At 46.3% G+C, this 18,093-nt stretch overlaps 4 protein-coding genes across 6 annotated transcripts; 2 read left to right on the top strand and 2 right to left on the bottom strand.

Moving 5' to 3' along the window:
- Nucleotides 1–99: 99 nt before the first annotated feature.
- On the bottom strand, nucleotides 100–1,575 carry LOC108605663 (acetyl-CoA acetyltransferase, mitochondrial). Its single transcript, XM_017995450.2, has one exon. The coding sequence runs from the start codon at nucleotides 1,470–1,472 to the stop codon at nucleotides 231–233; it is 1,242 nt and encodes a 413-aa protein (XP_017850939.1). The 5' UTR covers nucleotides 1,473–1,575; the 3' UTR covers nucleotides 100–230.
- A 229-nt stretch (nucleotides 1,576–1,804) lies between these two features.
- LOC108606740 (histone deacetylase 6) lies at nucleotides 1,805–8,175 on the top strand. 3 transcript variants are annotated; one of them, XM_017997136.2, is made up of 9 exons: nucleotides 1,805–2,561; nucleotides 3,222–3,479; nucleotides 3,546–3,676; nucleotides 3,755–3,938; nucleotides 4,226–4,497; nucleotides 4,554–5,988; nucleotides 6,081–6,704; nucleotides 6,842–6,929; nucleotides 7,048–7,076. In XM_017997136.2, exons 1-9 carry the CDS (start codon nucleotides 2,559–2,561, stop codon nucleotides 7,059–7,061), a joined length of 3,009 nt encoding a protein of 1,002 aa, XP_017852625.1. In that variant the 5' UTR covers nucleotides 1,805–2,558; the 3' UTR covers nucleotides 7,062–7,076. The 3 variants fall into 3 exon arrangements, with proteins under 3 accessions (XP_017852625.1, XP_017852626.1, XP_017852624.1); XM_017997135.2 differs by lacking the exon at nucleotides 7,048–7,076 and adding an exon at nucleotides 7,432–8,175 and having other exon boundaries at nucleotides 1,812–2,561; XM_017997137.2 differs by lacking the exons at nucleotides 6,842–6,929; nucleotides 7,048–7,076 and adding an exon at nucleotides 7,432–7,524 and having other exon boundaries at nucleotides 1,807–2,561; nucleotides 6,081–6,665.
- Nucleotides 8,176–10,100: 1,925 nt separating this feature from the next.
- LOC108606835 (p21-activated protein kinase-interacting protein 1-like) lies at nucleotides 10,101–11,673 on the bottom strand. The gene is made up of 2 exons (XM_017997320.1): nucleotides 10,824–11,673; nucleotides 10,101–10,756 (listed from the first exon to the last, which is right to left on the bottom strand). Exons 1-2 carry the CDS (start codon nucleotides 11,553–11,555, stop codon nucleotides 10,190–10,192), a joined length of 1,299 nt encoding a protein of 432 aa, XP_017852809.1. The 5' UTR covers nucleotides 11,556–11,673; the 3' UTR covers nucleotides 10,101–10,189.
- Nucleotides 11,674–12,379: 706 nt separating this feature from the next.
- On the top strand, nucleotides 12,380–17,245 carry LOC108606834 (probable ATP-dependent RNA helicase DDX46). Its single transcript, XM_017997319.1, has 5 exons — nucleotides 12,380–12,704; nucleotides 12,763–13,032; nucleotides 13,091–14,393; nucleotides 14,453–15,453; nucleotides 15,522–17,245. Exons 1-5 carry the CDS (start codon nucleotides 12,685–12,687, stop codon nucleotides 16,621–16,623), a joined length of 3,696 nt encoding a protein of 1,231 aa, XP_017852808.1. The 5' UTR covers nucleotides 12,380–12,684; the 3' UTR covers nucleotides 16,624–17,245.
- The last annotated feature ends 848 nt before the right edge of the window (nucleotides 17,246–18,093 follow it).

The following is an 18,093-nucleotide window of genomic DNA, read 5'->3' as shown; positions in this document are numbered from 1 at the left end:
GATTGGCGCAAGTTTAAAAAAAAAGAAAACAAGCGAGAAAATTCCGGTGACGTGATAAATAAACGAGATTGTTTTCAACGAATATTTTATTCAAATCACACAAGATTCTAATTAAATGCTATGCAAATACAATATGAATAATTAAAATTTCAAATCATTTACAATTACAACGAGTTTCAACATCAATAAATGCAATTCTGGTTTCAAAAGCCTGTTTTTTGTTGCCTGTTTTAAAGCTTCTGCAGCAAAATAGAGGAGGCACCGCCACCGCCATTGCAAATGGAAGCGCATCCAAGTTCGCCAGCCTTTAGCGTGTGCGACAAGTGTGTGACCAAACGGGCACCCGACATGCCAATGGGATGACCAATGGAAACAGCGCCACCATGCACGTTCACCTTTGCTGGATCTACATCCATTTTGCGTATGTTAGCAAGCACCACCAGCGAGAATGCCTCATTGATTTCCCACATGGCAACATCTTCCTTGCGTACACCAGCACGCTCCAGCAGCTTGGGCACAGCAAATGCTGGTGCAATGGGAAAATCAATAGGATCCGTTTCGGCATCCTGGAAGGCAACAATGCGTGCAAGTGGCTTCAGGCCAGCACGTTTAGCTGCCTCGGCAGTCATCAGGACGACGGCGGCACCGCCATCATTCAACGTGGAAGCATTGCCCGCTGTGACTGTGCCGTTCTCGCGCTGGAATACTGTTGCCAGTTGTCCGAATTTGTCAAAGTTGACACGCTTGTATTCCTCATCCTCAACAATGGTAACTTCGGGCTTGCGTTTGAGCTGAATCTTGACGGGCGCAATCTCATCAGCAAACACTTTGTCGCTCCAGGCCTTGGCCGAACGCTTGTATGACTCAATTGCAAAGGCATCCTGATCCTGACGCGAGATCTGCATCTTCTTGGCGGTATTCTCGGCACAGTTGCCCATGTGGAACTTGTTGTATACGTCCCAGAGGCCGTCATGGACTATACCGTCTGTAAGATTGACACCTCCATAGGGCGTGGCACCACGCTTCAGATAATATGGTACATTGGACATGGACTCCATGCCACCGGCAACGACCACATCAGCTTGACCAAGCATCAGCGACTGAGCGCCCAGCATCACTGACTTCATGCCTGAGGAGCAGACCTTGTTGACAGTGGTGCAGCACACGTTGGTGGGCAGGCCGGCAAAAATGGCCGCCTGACGTGCTGGCGCCTGTCCCAAACCGGCAGAGACCACATTGCCCATAATCACCTCGTTGACATCGCTCTTGCCAATGCCAGCACGCTGTATGGCTGCCTCAATGGCTACTGCACCCAGCTGTGTAGCCGACAGCGGGGCCAGCTGGCTCTGAAAGCTGCCAATCGGCGTGCGTGCTGCAGACACAACAACAACATCGTTGATCTTTGAGCTGTAACGACGTTGCAGTTGGGAGCACAGCTGGCGTTTGGTGGCTTGGAACAGCTTGGCGGACATGGCAACGTTTGTAGTTTATATAACTCACTGGACTAAGCACACAACGTGATGGGGATCGTCGCGAATCAAGTAGCTAGAATATGATTAAAACAATAACCTGTTGCGTAAAGAGTGTGCAAAAGTATCGATACCAAATTGGCATCGACCTGCAGTCAACGGTATTTTCTAGTATTTCCATAATAGTATTTCTTAGTATGGTCACACAAGTGTGTGTGCTGTAACTGCAAAACAATAACAAAGGAGACAGCACAAAAACATTACCCTGCCGCCGAACGCCTGCTCGCCCGCGCGCCAAATCGACCAGCAGCCAGTCAGCCCTCTGTACCATTGATTTACTTGCTTTGTGGCCCAGGGACTGTAATTCTGGTTCTGCTCTACTGTGTTGTGTTGCAGCTGCAGATTTTTTAGCTGCAGCCACAACATCCCAAGCTAGGCATTTTTTGTCCGAGTTAGTGTTGATGGTGTTAGTGTGTATGTTGAAGAAAACGCTGTCGTTAATTTTATTTATTTCGCTGCGCGCATGTGAACGCATACATATATTACTACGAATATCACATTGTTGTCAAAAACAAACACATTTGTACATTAATGTATATTGTGCTTCGAATACAGACATACATACATATGTATACATATAACAATAATAAGCAGCAAGCATAAAATCAACTGAAGCGCAACACAGCAGCAGCAAACAACAGGAGTCTTGGCCAGATAAATCAAAGCAAAGCAAGCGGCAGTAGAAGCATTAAAAGAGAGCATTAATTAAAGAAAAGTTATAATTATAAGAGCCAAGCCAGCAAGACGAGCCAGTGTGCATACCACAAACAAAGTTCAAATTCAAATCAATAACTGTAAGAAATAATCACGCAACCACATCAAGGGCAGCCTAAATAAAGTATTACATACAACAAAACAACGCACGAAGAGACTGAGAGACACGCAACAACACGCATTGTGTATGTACGCCCACTAAGTATACACCAAAGCAAAAGCGTTAAGAGCAATAGCAACTTAGCAACTGGACTGCATTTAAAGCGACGCCTACAAAACTTTGCGAGCCAGCATCAGCAGCAGTAGAAGTTCACCATGGTAAGTCCAGAGCTGACGCGACGCGCCTTTTTAGATTCGCACCAAAAGCGGCAACCAGCCAGCAATAGCAACAACACCTACACCTACACACATTTGGATTAACAGTGTCTGTTGGTTGTTGCTTGGCAAGCAAATTCCAAAGCAAATCTGTTTCAGTACACACGCCGATCTTGTGCCCAACGGTATTTCCTTAACGGCAAATCCAAGCTATTGAAGCTACAAGTTGTTCTTGTTATGTATGTGCAAAAATCGACATTAGCCTTGCTTTAATTAATGAATAAAGCAAGCGCATTCCGTTCCGATGCAGCTACAAACAGACACATATATATTTATATGTATATGTATATATAGCAAGCTATAGATTGCTCTGTTGTTGTTATATGTACATACATATATCTTTATCTAAACGATGTTATTGAGCTAATCTACGAGCGTAATAATTGTGACCCACTTTGATTATAGAACTCTTGCTAAATCATTGAATCAAGCAATGCTTTGATTTACTTCATCAATTTTACTAGACTTATTATTTGTGAATATACTTTTGTCTAAAAAAATTACTTGTATTTATTGTCTTGCTAGTGAATTGAATTGATAGCGAATTAGCTTTGAGTAAATAAACAAACAATTATTATCAAACTGTCTCTCACTCTCTCACAGAGCTCACCGATTGTAACTAGACGAAGCGCTCAGCAGGCGAAGATACAGACGCGCGCCATGGTCAAGTCAAAAACATCAGCAATTGCCTCGTCATCGGCGACACTAGCGTCAAGCACAACAACGACGACCGGTGCTACGACTGTGACGACGGCCAGCGCCGCTTTATTAGAGGCGAAACGTCGAGCTCGCAACATGCTCAAGGCGCAAAAAAATAACACAATTGCCATACAGGATGGCGTTACGGATAACTTTCAGAATGTAAGCCCTATCTAGTATATACTAAACAATTTAAATCAAATTTAGCTAATCCAATTACTAATGCAGGCTATTATTGCCAAGGGGTTGCGTCGTGGAGCCACTGCTCTGATCTTCGATGAGTCCATGAGCCAGCATCGCTGCCTGTGGGATGATACGCATCAGGAGCGCCCCGAACGCTTCACACGCACACTCGAGCGGTAAGTGCACAATCGATATATATATATATATATATATATTATATGCTAATTGAATTTATTTCCACTGCTGTACCACAGCTGCCGTGAGCTGAAGCTTGTGGAGCGCTGCCTGCAGCTACCTTCTCGTGTGGCGAGCAAAGCGGAAATCCTCAAGCTGCATTCCGACGAGCATTATGACCGTCTCGAGAGCACTGCCGGCGTACAGGACCCGGATGCCATGGAGGAGCTCAGCTCGCACTACGACGCCATCTACATACATCCGGTATTACGTTCTTTACTATTTGTGCAATCCAAATTGATTAGCGCGCAGTGTAGGTGCGCTCGAGCGCAACCGCTGTGTCTAGTGGAGCGTTGCCAAACCGGTTCTCTCGACTGTCAATCTTAATCAGCAGCCACTTGAGCGATAAGACGCGTCGAGATAATTTGCGCTTGCAAAAACAAAAACCTTGACAATATGTTAATTTTAGCTTAGGCAGCTGCTTTTGTTTATAAGCTTGCAGGCTGACTGTACCAAGATATATGACTAACTGCTTGTTCTCTTGATTGCAGTCCACGTTCAAGCTGTCGCTACTGGCCAGCGGTTCGACCATAGAGCTGGTGGAGCATCTGCTGACGGGCAAGGCGCAGAATGGCATGGCCATTATACGTCCGCCGGGTCATCATGCGATGAAGTCGGAGTTCAATGGCTATTGCTACTTCAACAATGTGGCATTGGCGGCTCAGCATGCGCTCGATGCACACAAGCTGCAACGCATAATGATCATTGACTACGATGTGCACCATGGTCAGGGCACGCAGCGCTTCTTTTACAATGATGCCAGGTGAGACTTATATATACATATGTGGTGCATACTCATACTCATCGTTCTCCATACAGGGTGCTCTATTTCTCTATACATCGCTATGAGCATGGCAGCTTTTGGCCCAATTTGCCGGAGTCGGATTATCATGCGATTGGCGCTGGTGCAGGTCTGGGCTACAACTTTAATGTGCCGTTGAACAAGAAGGGCATGGGCAATGGCGACTACATGGCCATTTTCCAGCAGCTGCTGCTGCCCGTGGCCATAGAGTTTCAGCCAGAGCTGATCATTGTCTCTGCCGGCTACGATGCCGCGCTTGGTTGTCCCGAGGGTGAAATGGAAGTGACACCCGCCTGCTATCCACATCTATTGAATCCATTGCTGCAGCTGGCCAATGGACGCGTGGCTGTGGTGCTCGAGGGCGGCTACTGCGTCGAGTCGCTTGAAGAGGGCGCGGCTCTAACGCTGCGCGCATTGTTGGGCGATCCCTGCCCGCCGCTGGTAGAGCGTCTGGAACTACCCAGCGAGGAGCTGCGCGAGGCGCTGCTCAACTCAATCTGTGTGCATCGACCCTATTGGCGTTGCCTGCAGCTGCAGCAGACCTATGGGCCGGAGGAGTATGCAGCTGCCGCCGGTGACAATGACGTCTCGCTGTTGCATTGCGTACGGCGCATTTGGTTGGGCGGCGAGTTGCCGCCAGCGTTGCCGCAGTCGGAGCAGCGCTATCCGACGCGTGGCACCTCCGCTCAACTCGAACCGCAGGTGGTGGCCGCCAGCGCAGCGCGTCTGCAACGACTGCGCAACGAGACGCAGCTGTTGGTGCCGGCAATGCGTGTGTGCTATGCCTACGACCCCGAAATGCTGGAGCATTGCAATCTACACGACAGCTCGCATCCGGAGCAGCCCCTGCGCATACGGCGCATTCATCAGATGCACGAGAGCTACGAGCTGCTGGATCGCATGCAGCTGCTGAAGCCGCGCGCCGCCACCACGGATGAGATCTGTCTGGCGCACACGCGCTCACACGTGAACACAGTGCGTCGCCTGCAGGGACGCAGCCCCGAGGAGCTGCAGCAGCTGAGCAGTGGCTACAACTCGGTCTACTTGCACACAGAGACCTTTAAGTGCGCCACACTCGCCTCGGGTGCAGTGCTCCAGGCTGTGGACAGCGTCATGAGCGGCGAGACGCGCTGCGGCATATGCAATGTGCGCCCGCCCGGCCATCATGCCGAGCCGGACAAGCCGCACGGCTTTTGCATATTGAACAATGTGGCCATTGCGGCGCAGTATGCCATACGCGAGTACGGGCTGGAGCGCGTGCTGATTGTGGACTGGGATGTGCATCATGGCAATGGTACGCAACACATCTTTGAGTCGAATCCCAAGGTGCTGTACATGAGTCTGCATCGCTATGAGCATGGCGCCTTCTTTCCCAAGGGCCCCGATGGCAACTTCGACAAGGTGGGCCTTAACGAGGGGCGTGGCTTTAATGTGAACATACCCTGGAACAAGGTAAGCTATGCCAGCATCCTACCACTCATTCATAACACATTCAATTCAATCTTGCTTTCGTCTTCTACTTCTTTCTGACTTTTGTCCTGCAGAAGGGCATGGGTGATCTGGAGTATGCGCTGGCCTTCCAACAGCTCATACTGCCCATTGCCTATGAATTTAATCCGCAGTTGGTGCTTGTCTCGGCGGGCTTTGATGCTGCCATTGGGGATCCATTGGGCGGCTGCAAGCTGACGCCGGAGGGCTATGGACTCTTCACGCACTGGCTATCGGCGCTGGCGGGTGGACGTGTCATTGTCTGCCTGGAGGGCGGCTATAATGTACACTCCATTGCCTATGCCATGACCATGTGCACCAAGGCGCTGCTGGGAGATCCGATACCAACACCGCAGTTCGGCGCCGCCGCCCAGCGTCCCGCAACGGTCGCCTTCCAGAGCTGCGTCGAAACCTTGCAGCAGTGCGTGCAGACCCAGCGAGAATTCTGGAGGTCTCTGATGTTTGGCTGTAAGCTGCCGCAGTGCACTGTGGGCGAGAACAACAACGAGGATTTTCTTGCTGCTACTATGGATCAGTTGAGCATTTCAAATGACGATGCGCTGGGTGCGGCGGGCGGAGTCGACAGCGATGCCGGTCATGCCGCTCAGGAGCGTCCCAGCGGCAGCAAGCCCAAAGTCAAGGTAAAAACGCTCAGCGAGTTTATGGAGGAGCACAAGGAGGTACGCGAAACAGGGCAACATTCAGACTAAATCGACTCAAAATTTATTCCCCGATTCTTTTCTCTCTCTCTCTCACTCTTTTTCTATCTCTGCCCACATAACCCACACGTACCCCCAAATATAATCGCTCGCTGCAGTTGCTCGAGCGCCAGGAAATGTTTGCGGTTTATCCGCTCAAGAGCTGCCCACACTTGAGTCAATTGCGTCCGGAGCTGGCGCCCCAATGTAAGCGGAATTCCAACATTTGTTTTTGTGTGCATAAGTCTATTTCTCTCTCTCTCTCTTTTTCTCTATCGCTATCTCGCTTTTGCTCGCTTTTTACGTTTTTTGTTGTAATCTTAAGGCTTGTTTATATGACGGTTACTATAGCAAAATTCTAAATTGGGGCTTAACAATTTAATCGAATGCAATGTTTAAACATATTTGTATACGAATGTTTATTTATAATTAATTGTAAATTGTGTGTACTTTAAAGTTGCCTGATTTTGTTTTATTTTCGCATACGTTCTCATCGAACTGTCGTCGAATTGTATATTTTATTTTAAGATACGATAGTTTGTTATTAATATTATTTTAAATCTACGCAACCGGCTTTGGGCTGTCTTTTATTGCTTTTTGCTTTGTCGCTCTTATTATTTTATAATTATTGCTTGACTTTCTTCTCAGTGTCTACTATATAAATTTGTATATAGTTGTTAATACATGTTTTTTTTTTCCCCCCCAATAGCAATAGATGCAGACGCCGCATGCGTCGACTGCGGGTCAACGGCGGAGAACTGGTTCTGTCTAAGCTGCTGGAGGATCGGCTGCGGCCGCTACATAAATGAGCACATGGAGCAACACTGCCGCCTGGCGCAGCACGCCTTGGCGCTGAGCTTGAGTGACTTATCCGTGTGGTGCTATGAGTGCAGCGCCTACTTGGATCACCCGCTGCTGCACGTCTATCAGAATCTGGCGCATTTGCACAAGTTCAAGGAGGACATGCCCTGGACGCACAGCTGCCGCAAGCGTGCTGATGGCTGCTACTCAACGAGTGCTTCTCAACCAGATGAGCAGCAGGACGATTGCAGCAGCAGCAGCAGCAACTACTATATACAGTTGGAGCGACATGACTGACCCTTAGTGCTGCGTGTGCTGCACGCTCTCACGGATTATCTGTGCCAGCTGTGTCCGCCGCTGCGCTATTTACTGCAGCTGCTTGTCGATCACATGTGGCCGCTGCTCGAACGCATTTATCTCAAGCTGCTGCATTATTTTCTGGCCAACTGATACCCCCCAATCTACTGAACCATTTTACCTAACCAAAGTTGACATCGCCGGACCGCTGAAGTGAAGGCGCATCGTCTGTATTCTGCCTGCCATTGGCTTCAAGTTGTTGTTTTGTAAGGCGAACTGCCCTACACAATTGTAATCATATAGAAATTGTTAAATATTAATTCAGAGTATACAACACATATACATATATGTATGTAAATATTTATATTTATCTTGTAATAAACATTTGAAACCAGGCGAGGCAAATCGGGCATTTGTAGGACTCATCACGATTAGATGAATTTGAATTGATGTTCTCTTTGGCCGAGAAAGCAGCTGATGAATCTGCAACGGTAAAGGCATAGAGAAGTGGCGCTCCAAGTAGTGCTGTGGGCGCCATTGGACTAGGAATATGCAGCAGTGGTGGTGGTGGTGCTGTTGGTGGTGGTGGTGGATGTGTCGGTGGCAAAAGTATAATATCATCATCATCCGTATCATCTTCTGCGCTAGTCAAATCAATCGTCGGAACTTGCATGATACCCTCGTAGAAACGTTGCCACGTGAGCCTCGGATCTTCAACAACGTCTGCCGCACTGTTGTGCTCAAAGTGTTTTGAAACGTTTCCTCTCTGATTATACTTATTTGTACGCATTTTTCACTTTATCCTGAAAACCAGGTAAATCAACGAACCGGCTTACACTTTTAACAAAAAATAGTTGCAGAGAGCGGCACCAGTGCCTGATTTGCGCACTACAAGTACCACTCGCTGAAAATGCGGTGGCGATACTACTATCACCGCAGTATTTTGGTTGCGATATTATTATGTTTGTTTTGACCTAAAAATTCACAAAAAAAAAGTTTTTCATTGAGTTCTAGTTCGCTATCGCTCTCAAAATCCCCGACGTTATTCTTCTGGTATTGCTGTCTCCCTCTTGCCAATGTACAACAATTTTATCGCTACCGACTGCGAAGATTTGTGGGCGACAATAAGAAGGAAACAGCAACAGATGAAAAATTAAGAGGTTCAAGTGCAAAGTAATTTGTATACCCTTCAATTTGTGAAGTTCTCTCAAATGTATATTTAAGGGATAATTAATTAGTTTCTCATAAAATTCTTTAAACTATAGTTATTAGCTAATTATATGTCATTTATTATATAATAAACAAAAATATTTGTTTATTGTATAACATAGCATATTTACTTCATATAGTCAGAAATGCCGTGCATTACCCTTTCTATAGGCGCGCGCTTGTCGGGAGTAGGCAATAGAAAAAGGATTAACGAAACCTACATTTGTATGTGTTGCTGTTTTTGTTTTCATTTTCGACGCGCGTTGCTTTGTCTGAAAAATGTTCTCATTTGATTTTTGTGTGTCCGAGAAGCAAACGCGTTTTAAAATTGTGAAATTACAAGTGATTAACGTTATCAATAATAGGAAATTCCCCCAGGATTCATCGTGGAATCATCCCCCCCGTGGAAAACATCCACCGGGACTGCCCTAGGAGCTCAGTGTGTAAAGTTCCCTGAGAAATTCCTCGAGGAATCCCGGAGGAGTTGGGGATTAATCCATGAGGATTTCACGAGGGAATCTTACGACAGGGATGCTTACTTCTTCTGCCGCGTAGCAGAATACACATGCAGAAAACCGACAACGACAAGCAAGCAAATAGCTTAGAGTTTACCGTTGCTTTTGCATATTTCCTTTTGGTTTTGTAATATTGCTATTCACTCACTTCATTACTCGAGAGGCTTCAGTCGTTGCGGATGTACAAGAATGTCGAACCACGCACTTATCGCATTAATCTGTATTTGTTTTTTTAACAAAAATGTTTGTGCTGTTTTTGCACACACAACTGTGTATGCGGTGACCGCTCGCATGATTAAAAAGTCAACCACCAAGCAGTAGGTACTGCTCATATTTGGCACACGCATCATTTTTTGATGCGGTGCTGTGGTACGAGAGTATACAAAATACATTGTGTTTGTGCGGTGCACTAGTACTTGCGGTGGACCGATGCTGATCTCTGCTGTGTTGCCACCTTTTCCGGCTGTCAAAAAAACAAGTAAAGATGGCGACCATAAATATTATTACCGTTATGCTGTAAGCTACGCAGACTTAAATGATTTAACGAAAGCAATAGTAAACGGTTCCATTAAGATATTTTATTTTGAATTCAATGCGACTAAAACTTACTGATCGAGTAGTAGAGTATAATAAATCGTATTTAATTTATATTTTCTTTATTTGTTTATTTTTAGGTTTGTTGCCTGTTGTCGCTTTGCGCTTTGCAGCCTTTACAAATTGCGGACGCGGCTCGCTGTCGTCACTATCGTCACTTTCAGTGTCTATGTCACTGTCGGATTGACTTGCGCTATCCTGTGCGCTGTCACTGGCTTCTTCGTTGACCGCTTTTGATGGCTTGGCTTTGGTGCTCGTCACCTTTGACTGACTATGCTTTGGCTGTGTCTCATCCTCATACTCGATAGAGACGAAACTACGTGGCTTGAGTAGCTCAAGTTCTGCACTGGATTGCGCTTCCTCCTTCTCTTCCTGCGCAGCTGGCTCGTCGTTTACTTTGGCAGCTGGTTCTTTGGCTGTGCTAGTAAAGGAGGTATCCAATAAGCCCACACAGATGGGCCGACAATTGATATTGAAGCTGACAATGAGCTCCAGCTCGCGCTCCTCGACATTGCAGCGCCAAACCTTGAGTTCACCATCGCTGGAAATAGTGGCCAGCGCTTCATTTAGATAAGCCATCCCCTTGACGCGTGATGTATGCACTTCTATATATTTGGGCTGTGGGCAACGATCAAGAATAGAATGAGACTCTCAGGTGTTCTGTATTAAAAAAATATATATTTACCTCAGAGTCCTCTTCGAGTGTAACCCAAGCCAGATTTCCGTTTTCCAAGCCTGCCAGACAGTTAAGCTCATTGATCCAAGCTACGCATATGGGCTTTGCTGGCATTTTATGACGATGCGACACGTTGGCCGTCTCTATGTCCCAGATCTCCAGCTCAAGCGGACCGCTTAATGTAAAATGACTGCCATTTGTAGACCATGTAAGGCATTCAGGTGCCTTACCCAATGCTGGTTTGCTCTTTAGATTGGTTCTGTACGCCACGCGTCCTTTTACCAAATTCCATGTGTTGAGCACTTGATCACCACCAAGGGATAGTGCTAGACTGCTGCCCGGATGGCAAGCGATGTGTGTTATCGCTTTGCCGGCATGCGGCTTTGGCCAATCACCCTCCACAGTCCAGGCGCCAACGCGAGTAGCCACCATGCGGCCATCATCACTGCCGGAAAGCAAGTGTGACAGATCTGGCGAGAAGGCCAGCGCATTAATCGTGCCTTGGTGGGAGAGTAATATGTGCGACTGTTTACGCGTGCGCATATCGTAGATAAAGATTCGATCATCGCTACCACCGCTGGCTATCCATGGTCCCTGCACCGCTACACATCTTATAGAGCCAGCATGCGATTTGTCGGCAAACGATGCCTTAAGATGCACTTTACCATTGTTTTCACTCAGTTGATAGCCGAGTAGAAAGTCCGTATAGGTGCCAACAATTACCTCTACGGCTGGCAACATTTTTATTGATTTTCTTTGATGACTTTAATCGAAATAATTCAATAACGCATTGTTTATTTCAATGCGCTTGTGTGTATATGCTGTTGCAGTGTTCAACACATGTGTAACAGTGTTGCCAGAATTTTATGGGCTACAAAACCGTCAACTAAAAATAGCGATAAATAGCTAAATGAGAATAAACAAATACCAACTTAAATTGCTAGTATATATTTTTAAGAAGTTTATCCTTAGAATATGATACGTTAATACAGATAATATATTGCAAAATAAAATATTTAAATGTGTTTTCAAATCAATTCATATGTACTTACATACATATGTATGTATATGAAATTTTTAGGCAATAACTTGTGGACATAAAATTAATCAAAATTTGCAAGCGAAACTTAAAGTACAAAATAGTGAAATCATTTGTTAGAATAGTTAGATATCTGGTTAATCACAATTCATAATAGTTTTGAGCTTTTGCAATTTTAAAATAGCCAAGTCTAGCTATAACATTGCTAAAATGGCAATACTGAATAAAAGTGCGAGCGAAAGGTCCGAGCCCAGTGCTGCCAGTTTTCTTTTTTTCCGTCGGATATGATACTTTCGACGTGTTAACTGCGGAAATAAGCTTGAATCTAATTTACATAGTCTCTAATTTAGATAATTGTTAAATAATGAATTTATTGGCGAGTATTATTTGCAATAATATATGTGCGAAGAGAGCGGCTGCAATAAGTGGAGTGAGAAAGGCCATGGCTCGAACTTCGGTGTGAGCAGTGCAGCAATATGTGTGTGAGCAAAAATCCGATGTTCGAGCTCGTTTCAATTTGTTCGACTGCTAAAAGTAGCAGTAGCAGCAGCAACTGTCATTCGTTCTAATCTGTTAGACCGTTTAACGTTTTGTCGTTTGTGCATCCCTGGTGATTTTGCCGATTTTAACCAAAATTTTGACAAAATTAATCAATTGGGGGTTTAATAGTTGCTAATATAATTTTAAAATATTACTTTGAGTGCCAGTGCCTTGATTTAGACTTGTGTTAACCTTGGTGCTGACATTCCTGTGGCAGCCAAAAATTCCGCCGGCACTGCCTCCTTTAGCAGGCCGCCATAAAAAAGTACAAATCAAGCAGCGTTTTTGGCCATGTCCAAAAGCTCCTCTGGGTAAGTGTTAAGTAGTTCTTTTAATTAATATCTGACATTAAATAAAATATTGCATTAGACGTGAGCGGGAGCGTGAACGAGAACGCGACAGGGACAGGGACAGGGAAAGAGCGCGCGATAAGCACTATGAGAGTCGAGGTGGGCGCACGGATTACGACAACGGCAAGTCCTCGCGCAACGGCGCAGGTTTGAGCAGCAGTGCTCGTAGTGGAGGGTTGCGTGAGGAGCGCAAACGTACCAAGGATAAGGATGGAGAGCGTGGGGCTGCCATACGAAGGGATGAAAAGCGGCGCAAGCGCTCTAGGTCCAAGGACTACGATAAAGACAAGTAAGTTCTTCACTATTAGCTAAAGTTTGTTTTTAAATCTAATCATTATATATTGCAGGCGTCAAATGGATAGGGAACGTGACAAGGAAAAGGAGAGGGAGCGGGAACGCGAGCGCGAAAGGGACAGGGAACGAGAGAGGCAGCGGGAGCGCGAGAAAGAACGTGAGCGGGAACGTGATAAGGATCGGGAACGTGAACGAGAACGTCAACGTGAACCGGATACACGACGCCCCATTGCTGAGTCAATACTTGTCATACCCGTGGCCTCATCCAGCAGCTCAAGCGACGAAATAGAGGAAGAAGAAATCGACAAAGAGGAGCAGCAGCGTCGTCTTGAGCAAGAGATGATCAAACGGCGCGAACGCATTGAGCGTTGGCGTGCTGAGCGAAAGCAGCGCGATCAGGAAGATGGCAAAAAGGATGCCAAGGTGGTAGTAGTGCCCACCGCTGTCAAATCTGCCAAGAAATGGAGTCTTGAAGACGAATCATCTGAGGATGAGAGCAGCAATCCAGCGCCTGTCATTGACCTTGATGCGGAAAAGAAAGAGCCCGATTCACCACCGTCGAAATTTCACAGCATACGCAAACGCTTTGATGACGATGTGGTGGAGTCAAAGTTTTCACCGCTTAAGCGCCCCACTTTTAGTAAAGTGCTGGGCATGTCGCTGGGAGCACCGCCTACAGATTCAGCAGCAGCACTACCACCACCACCACCACCAGCAAAATCACCTTCAGAACCAGCAGCACCAGCACCGACAACAGCAACATCCACGTCCACATTCACTAGCGGTAAACCTTCATCGGAAGCTATGCAGGTGGCGGAAATTAAAAAAGAGCCGCAGGAAAAGTCAACAGACACTGAGGCTGCGAAGCCGCCAGATGCGATGGAAGTAGCGGAGGATAATAAAAAACCAAAAGTAGAGGAGACTAAGGCCGAATCAGATGACGATGTAGATCCACTAGATGCCTACATGCTGGAGGTTAACAATGAGATGCGACGCGTCAATAATTTTGTGGGCCCAGGACCGTCGCAGGGTGTCATGGTACTAGAGGGCGTGGCCAAAAAGAAGGCGGTCACTGTCAAGAAGGGCGAACTCATAGAACAAAATATGGACAGTCTGGAGTATTCAAGCGAGGATGAGCTGGAGGATATACGCGACACAGCCAACAGTCTAGCCATGAAGCATCGTAAGGAGCTGGCTAAAATAGATCATTCCTCTGTGAGCTATGCGCCCTTTCGTAAAAATTTCTACGTGGAGGTGCCGGAGCTAGCGCGTATGACACCCGCCGACGTGGAGAAATATCGCACCGAGCTTGAGGGAATACAGGTGAAGGGCAAGGGCTGTCCCAAACCCATTAAGGTAAGTCGACGCCATATAATGTAAATGTTTATCCACACAATTTTCATTCCTCTGCACAGACGTGGGCACAATGTGGCGTCAGCAAGAAGGAAATGGAAGTGCTGCGCAGGATGGGCTTCGAGAAGCCAACGCCCATACAGTGTCAAGCCATACCGACGATAATGTCTGGGCGCGATCTAATAGGTATTGCTAAAACTGGCAGTGGCAAGACGTTGGCATTTATTTTACCAATGTTTAGGCATATATTGGACCAGCCGGTTTTGGAGGATGGTGACGGTGCACTTGCCATTATAATGGCGCCCACGCGTGAACTCTGCATGCAGATTGGCAAGGATATACGGAAGTTTAGTCGTCCGCTCGGACTGCGACCGGTGTGCGTCTATGGCGGCACAGGCATCTCGGAGCAGATTGCTGAGCTGAAGCGTGGCTCGGAGATAATTGTTTGTACGCCCGGACGCATGATTGATATGCTGGCGGCCAACTCTGGGCGCGTGACCAACCTGCGTCGAGTCACGTACATTGTCCTGGATGAGGCGGATCGCATGTTTGACATGGGCTTTGAGCCGCAAGTGATGCGCATTATCGACAATGTACGTCCCGATCGACAAACGGTTATGTTTAGCGCAACGTTTCCACGCCAAATGGAGGCGCTCGCGCGTCGTATACTGAAGCGTCCCGTCGAGGTCATTGTGGGTGGCCGTTCGGTAGTCTGCAAAGATGTGGAGCAGCATGTGGTTCTACTTAATGATGATGCCAAGTTCTTTAAGCTCTTGGAGCTGCTAGGCGTCTACCAGGAGACGGGAAGCATCATTGTCTTTACCGACAAGCAGGAGAATGCTGACACATTGTTGCGTGATCTCATGAAGGCCTCCTATCCCTGCATGAGCCTCCACGGCGGCATCGATCAGTTCGATCGCGACTCGACCATCATTGATTTCAAGTCCGGCAAGGTGCGTCTGCTAATTGCCACCTCGGTGGCGGCGCGTGGTCTGGACGTCAAGGATCTCATTCTAGTGGTCAACTACGATGTGCCCAATCATTACGAGGACTATGTCCATAGGTACGTTACTCAAGTCCTAGCGACTGCTTGAAATTTAAGTTTATCTATTATCTATCTCTATCTCTTAGATGTGGACGCACTGGGCGCGCCGGCAAGAAGGGCTCAGCATATACTTTTATAACACCGGAGCAGGCGCGCTACTCAGGCGACATTGTACGTGCCTTGGAGCTTTCTGGCACGCCGGTTCCACCAGATCTGACAAGGTTGTGGACTGAGTATAAAGCGGCGCAGGAAGCCGAAGGGAAGAAAGTGCACACTGGCGGTGGCTTCAGCGGCAAGGGTTTCAAATTCGATGAGCAGGAGTTCAATGCGGTCAAGGAGAGCAAGAAATTGCAAAAGGCTGCACTGGGTCTCGCCGATTCCGATGATGAGGAGGACATTGAGCAGGACATTGATATGCAGATCGAGCAAATCTTTGCCGCCAAGCGCACAGTCAAGGATACGTCTGTGGCAGCCACAGCGCTTGCCGCTGCCAATGCGGCAGTCAGTGCAGCAGTCAGCGCCCAAGCAAATGCCGCAACAGCAACGCCACATGCCTTGGCACAGGCGCAGCAACAACAGCAGCAGCTGCAGGCACAACAACCGGTAGCGGGCGCAGCTGTGGGCTCGGACAAACTGGAGTTGGCCAAGCGGCTGGCCTCCAAGATCAGCAGCAGCCGCAATCTGGACACAAAGTCCACACAGGTGGCCAACGATTCCCTTATGAAGGGGCAACCTGGCGCAGCGCAGCCGGCTCCTATGCTAACGGCGCGTACAGTGGTCGAACAGCTGGCGGCGAAGCTGAACAACAAGCTCAACTATCAGCCCAAGGATGATGAGGATGGCTTTGGCAGCTCGTTGGGCAGCAACAGCAACTCGTTTACCAAATACGAGGAGGAGCTGGAGATTAATGATTTCCCGCAACAGGCGCGCTGGAAGGTAACGTCCAAGGAGGCTCTCGCACAGATCTCCGAGTACTCAGAGGCGGGCCTAACCGTGCGCGGCACATATGTGCCCCAGGGCAAAAGTCCGCCCGAGGGCGAGCGTAAACTTTATCTGGCCATTGAGAGTTGCAGCGAGTTGGCCGTGCAGAAGGCCAAGCGTGAGATTACGCGTCTCATCAAGGAGGAGTTGCTTAAGCTTAGCTCGGCACACCATGTTTTCAACAAGGGACGCTACAAGGTTGTCTGAAATTAACACTTCGCTAAGACTACAGGCAATCAAGCCTCAGGACCCTTTTAAATGAGCATATTTACATTTAAAAAACTCGGACATGTCTGGAGCACACACACACACGCACTGATACTATTAATCTGCAATGTTGCTAGAAATTCATCAATGTGTCAATGTCACTTACACTCTTTGATAAACTACAAACATTTAAAGTCTCTTTTATATATATACATGTATATTCGTCTATGCTGCGGAATAGCTTCTTGAGCAATACATACATATTCATAATATATATATGCATATATAGTAGCTAGTAAGCCAGACCATACTGAACGTTTTATATTTACATATGTATATAACTACATACATATATATCGTACACCCACATACAGGCACATACACCTATAGTAATCAAATGAATAGTTAATCAAATTCATATTGTAACTTATTTGAAATTGTCAATTTCGCGTAATTTAAACCTATCAAACATATTATTGGATTTGTATTGTACTGCATCTGTAGACTGAAATAAATAATTAATTGTCAATAAACTACACCAAAATAATAAAACTCGAAGTAAAAACTATAAAAAATAACAATGCTTGTTTTGAAAAAGTTAAATGCGAATTGGGCACAGCTGATTTGCCTTATGCCACTTGCCTTCTCTCGATGTCTTGCCCTCCAACTATAATGTGCGCTCATTGCATGTGTCAATGGCTGGTCCACTCCTTGAAAGGATGCTCAATAAATTGGTCTTATTTAAATTAATACATTTTAGGTATTTTTATTCTTTATAATGGGCTTAAAGGCTTTTTCTATAATTTTAGTTGTAAGGCTTAGCTGCTAAATTGTTGTATTATTTGATTAAGAAGTCTTTGGCAATAAATAAACAATTATTATGCAGTACATGACTCCTTATTATTTTGCGGACATTCAGGCTTTTTAGCTTAGCTGACAGGACTATTCGCAGGAGGAAAATAAGCTAAGCTGCTTTCAAAATGACTTGAGAAACTTGATCCTTCCAAAAAAATGATTTTGGGACACTGGACCAACAGTTAGCCAGGACGCAAACAGTGGTTTGAAACCAGAGTTGTTTGTTTATTTTTGTTTTTGTTTTAGTTTTGGGACAGTCACAAATGCATTTATTTGATTTGAAATTTTGATAAATAACGTTAAATGGCCAAAAATTGAAAGTAAAATTTCGTTTTTAGCAACCGTAAGCTTAGATAAGTTATGCATTGAAAACAAATGCCGCAGACTTGTGTTATGTTTAATTTCAAGCTTTGAGGAGTTTTAATTATTCCGTTGCAGTGCGACTGCCACCTGCGGCTGCTGTCTGCTTGTCGTTGCTAAAATTACAAGGATACTTACTTTCTTTGGCCGTTCTGTCATAAAAATAACGTATCCGATTGATAAATATACTTCAAGTCCCTAACAAATGTGATATTCACTAGTTTCTAGTATATTTACCACCAGTGCTGCCAAAAA

This window comes from Drosophila busckii, chromosome X, assembly GCF_011750605.1.
Source record: "Drosophila busckii strain San Diego stock center, stock number 13000-0081.31 chromosome X, ASM1175060v1, whole genome shotgun sequence".
Classification (NCBI taxonomy): Eukaryota; Metazoa; Arthropoda; class Insecta; order Diptera; family Drosophilidae; genus Drosophila; species Drosophila busckii.
Note: the sequence above shows the minus strand (reverse complement) of the source record. Positions and strands in the feature narration are given on the sequence as shown.